The sequence below is a fragment of the Lottia gigantea genome, assembly GCF_000327385.1.
Source record: "Lottia gigantea unplaced genomic scaffold LOTGIsca_3, whole genome shotgun sequence".
In the NCBI taxonomy this organism is placed as follows: Eukaryota; Metazoa; Mollusca; class Gastropoda; family Lottiidae; genus Lottia; species Lottia gigantea.
In genome coordinates this window covers 5224596-5229664 of record NW_008708986.1, presented here as the reverse complement: position 1 = coordinate 5229664, position 5069 = coordinate 5224596, and the positions used below count along the sequence as shown (strand labels likewise).

The 5069-nt window shown below is 33.5% G+C and overlaps 1 protein-coding gene across 1 annotated transcript; it reads right to left on the bottom strand.

Annotated features, from left to right (window-relative positions):
* Nucleotides 1–366: 366 nt before the first annotated feature.
* LOTGIDRAFT_104924 (hypothetical protein) lies at nucleotides 367–1636 on the bottom strand (the record flags this gene model as incomplete). Its single annotated transcript, XM_009057355.1, has 2 exons — nucleotides 367–555; nucleotides 1505–1636. Coding segments are annotated over 2 exons (321 nt in total), but the record flags the coding sequence as incomplete, so codon positions are not given.
* Nucleotides 1637–5069: the final 3433 nt, after the last annotated feature.

The window sequence follows — 5069 nt, the reverse complement described above, 5'->3', positions numbered from 1 at the left end:
GTTAAAGGGGGAGTTCTTAAATAAACTTAACAACCAAGTTGCAGCGAGTGTTCTTAAATAAACTGAACAACCAAGTTACAGGGGGTGTCCTTAAATAAACTGAACAACCAAGTTACAGCAAGTGTTCTTAAATAAACTGAACAACCAGGTTACAGGGAGTGTTCTGAAAAATAAGCTGCAGACCCACTCCCAATCCAGAAGCTTTTTGGTTGAAGAAAAGGCACCAAACAAAAGTAAAATGTAAAAAATTATTTACAAGAATGTACATTGCCTTATGTAATACTGTTTGAATTAAGCACAAGCTGTTCTATCAGTACAACCACTTCCAAATACAATTTGATGTATAAGGCACAGAAAGATCCAAGGCTATAAAAAGGATTTCTGTAATAATTCTATCATGTCTTCTTCATCATTCAACAAGGCTTCATCTAATACTGATTTCTGATCATTGTTAATGATTGACTTATCTGCCCCTGATTTTAGCAATAATTTCAAAATGTCTTCATTTCTGTTACTGTAAGCATACCACAATGCTGTCCAGCCATCGTTATCTTGCTGATTTAAATCACATTTATTCTGAAAGGATTAAAATTATATCTAAGTCATGATGGATTATTTTAAGCCTTGGATTAGTATACATTGTGCTGTATAAAATAATTTATGTCTCTCAACTCCAAGACTGACAAACATTAGGAATAGTGAGGCAATTTTGAGGTGCCTCTCCCCTCCAGATAAAAAGATATGCTTGTAGGTGTGAATATCATTTATTTCAATGATATGAAAAAATATGAGTTGAGCAATTGAAAAGATTACATGAATTGTTACATAAATGTAACATAAAGTGAAACTCATATTTCTTGGAACATAAAATAAAGTGAAACTCATATTTCTTGGAACATAAAATATAGTTTGGGCTTCATGAGAAAATTAATTATGCCCACATATCTCTCATCCTTGTAACCCAAAGATGCCCAGGAAAAATTCCAAACACATTTCAGTGGGAGACTCAGAGAGGCGCAGATGGACATCTGCAAATACAAAAACAGGGTGGGGGGGTGGAGGCGGTGGTGATCAACAGAAATTCTTATGAGCGACTTTACTGCGATGTGTGTGAAGCAAGATACAGAGAGCGAATGAGAAAAGTGTGGGAACATTCTTCTAATTACATTGATAATTCTGCGCTCAAATTAAACAACCAATCAGAGTAAGACATAAATTGCATTATTTACCATAATGTGTATTTGGTTCAAGACCAAATATTTGCATTATTCACAAGTTTTACCAGTATAATTTTGCACCTTTTTTATCAGATAAATCTTTTATATGCCCACATAAAATGTATACTATTTCTTTAAATATTCAAAAGTCATTACATTAAGAATTTATTAGGAATGACTTCAATGCATCTTAAACTTCACTTTACCTTTATCAAAACTTTTACAGCTTCTTTATTTTCATGAGAGACAGCCGTTAACAGGGGAGATAAGCCTGAACTAGGACAAACATAGTTTAATTCTGCTCCTGCAGTCACTAAAGCATCAATAACTTGACCACTACCCTCTTTACAAGCCATCTGTAGTGGACTTTCTCCAATTTTATTTCGACAGTTAACTTCAATACTTCCTTCAAAATAAATCAAAATAACTGATTGTGGTGAAATATTGAATAGTATATCTGTTTAAAGAATGTGATATTTTTTTTTAGTTTGTACTAAAAATTTTTTCATCTCAAAAGAGTTTTTTTCCCCATATATTTTAGCCTTGTGTGACATAGCAATTTCAAAGACTCTGTGCAACTTTCTTATCGTGTTGTCAGCATTTCTAATAATGGGGTCCACACTCATCTCGTAGTTTCACTGATGCAAAATGATGCAATAAAGGGTACAACACACTTATAGAAGAGCAAGATAACTTTAAATATATTTACCATTTATGAAAGCTTTAACTAAAGGCAATGAATCTTTTAATATGGCGTAGAATATTGGTGCTTCACCATTAGATAGAGGTTGACATCCATCTACACCTATTTTTAACAATTTGTCTACTACCTATATAACAAGAAACCCATTTTACTGAAGACTGCCAATAGGAAATATGTCAATTGACCAGGCCTACGGCAAGCACAGGTTAAACCGATCTAAATTTATCTCAGCTTAGGGTCTACAAGGGTCTGAATATTAATAGAATTTAAATTTCTCTTTTTTTTTTATATTATTTTCAATTGTGATCACTCACATGACTAAATCTTAATTTTGGGTTTAGTTCTATAAAAACACTAGGACAACACTACAGAAATGAGACATTTATCATCCAAAGGATGCAGTGTTTAGAAAAGTGTCAAGCATCCTTAAGCTAAGATTCCATATACGCGTCATGCAGATGCGTCATGTGGACATAAATGGCCCTTACGGATCCGTCATGCATCAAATATGATTCCATATGTGCGTTAAACGTATGTGTTATCTTTCTTTTGACGTAAGGACTTCTAGACAGATGGATGCTTTGGTGCATAAAAAAGACAGAGAATCCCCACAATATATGTCACATCTGGGAGATCTCCGCGCGGAACGGTGTCCGGATGCGTCAAAAATCTCTACAGCCGGCGATTTTTTTTTTTGCAAGACATAGACCATTTGACGGATATCGCCTCCTCATATATGGAATCATACCCTCTTAAACCAACCATTTCAATTTTTAAACCATTGGATCCGCATGACGCATATATGGAATCTTAGCTTTATAAGTTGTTCCAGAGAGTACATCATTGGAACATGTAATGTGAAAAGGGTATTTAGATGGTGACTTACAGAGACTTGTTTTTTTGTAACAGCCATTTCAAATGGTATAGCACTGTTTTCATCGTGATACTGAAAATCACAACCTTTCTCTAACAATAACAAGGAGATGTCTTCATGACCTGAATGTACATGCAAACATTTCAAGATAAATATACAATATACCGGTAATAAAAAAAAAGTTGTGCCATTCTTGTGCTACAAATCTAGAAAACTTGTTTTGAATCCAAAGAAAGCTTGGTGAATCGCTAAAGTGTGAAGGCATTTTTAAACATCCAGTTCCAAAACGGTTATTTGAAGACTTCAGTCTAGCACATTATTCTTAACAACAAAAAGGCATTTTCTTAGATAAACATTTGCATTTATTTTGCTAAAATTACAACATTCGGCTTATACCTTGTATAGATTGTACACTAGTAAATACAGCTAATCTGAGGCCTTGACAAAAAAGTCTGTCAACACTAAGCCATATTGTTTACAGTATTTATGTCAAGAGCTGTGATTGGTTGTATTTGCTGGTGTGCAATCAAATCAACTCCTTGCATTCTGTGATACAAGAAAGGCAGATATTGGAGCAAGATATCAGCCAAAGGTCTTTATAGCTTGACATTGACCGTGAAAATGAACTGAAGGTATCTTACCCAATTCAATGGCTAACTGTAAGGGTGTCCAGGCATAGAACAAAACATTAATGTTAACACCATTGTTTAAAAGTTTTTCAGCTTTCTCTTTATCATTTGCTCTGATTGCCATGTGTAATTCTTCTCCCTTGGTAGACATTTTGGTGAAATCACAACTTAACAGCAACAAAGGTTTACTAAAGGGTCACTGGTATTGCCTTTGGGTTGATGAAGATGTTAACCACTGGAAAAGGTTATTTTTTTGTAAACATTATTTTACAATGGGGAATATTCAGTCCCAAAAGGTGGGTCATTTTTACGTAAATTTTCTGAGAGGGAAGTGTGTCCGTTTCAAATGTAAAATCACTGAACCTTATAAGTTATATATATGGACCTGAAGACAAAGGCATACAGTTGAAAATTTTATTATGAATATTTACGAAATGAGAGAAAGATTTTAATCAAAAGCTCAATGTAATCATAGATAAAGTTATTAGTTATGAGATAAATTGACATAGAACATTAACTAACAGAATAGACTAAGAAGTAAGAACCGTGTGGTTAAGTTATAAAAGTTTGAATTTGTTTTAGAAAAACCAAAACGGTGAAAATGACCACTTCCTCTTTTACCTATAACGCTCAGGACTATTACAAATGTGCATAGGTCCTTCGAGAACTAGCTAGTAAGCTCATAATATCTTTCAGTAGTAAGGACTGGGTTTGTTTATTTTTATGACAGTGTTCTTATCTCAATACAAAGAAGTGGAAATGAAGGGAAATAATCGAGGGTACCGGTATTTCATTTAGAATACTCAAACCACAATGCATTCGGTAATGAATAATATCTTATTGTTGCAAGTGACTGCAGCAAATGATATTGCTTTCTGCATAAGATGGGAAGGGTTCAAACATTGCACACGGTAATGAAATTTTCACGTTGGTGATTTTGGAAACAGCGAAGTTCCACTCTCAATGGTCAAAGGGAGGTAACTACTATTTATGACTACAGACGACATTGATGTAAATATTAACATTTAATATTAACAATATTTATCAAAGAGTTAAATCCCAGGGAAGATCAAACTTTGACTTTGAAGGAGACACGTTAAAATAAGAATTGAAACTGCCTAGCTTTGATTTAGTCTTTGCAACTTTTGTTTTTTGATGATATACCTTACATTATGTTAGGCATGAGTCATCAATGTTACTAACAGAAACAAACATTATTTCATTCAACCCCATTATTGGGTATGGATAATCCATTAAATGTTTGTTTTAATTAGTTTTGCAGAAATAGCATTTTAAACAGAGAACTGCTGATCTAGCAATACTTGCCATTCATATCATTAAAGTTATAACAATTAACCAATCTTATTTCAATATACAGTGGTGTAACCTATTTTGGTGCATATAGGGATTCAACACCGAATTTCGTCAAAGTTAAAAAAACTCAATTTTTTTTCCTCAGAAATTCTACAAAATAATTCAAATTGGTTTGATTTGATTTTCTTTATGAATCCCACACTTTGACCCATATTTCACGAGTAACCAACTCTACAATGGCTGCTAAATTTCGTGTACAATGTTTAATCTACAAATCAGTCGAGAAAAACATGTTGTATGAATACCAAGTGGTATAATTAACTTCTCTTAGT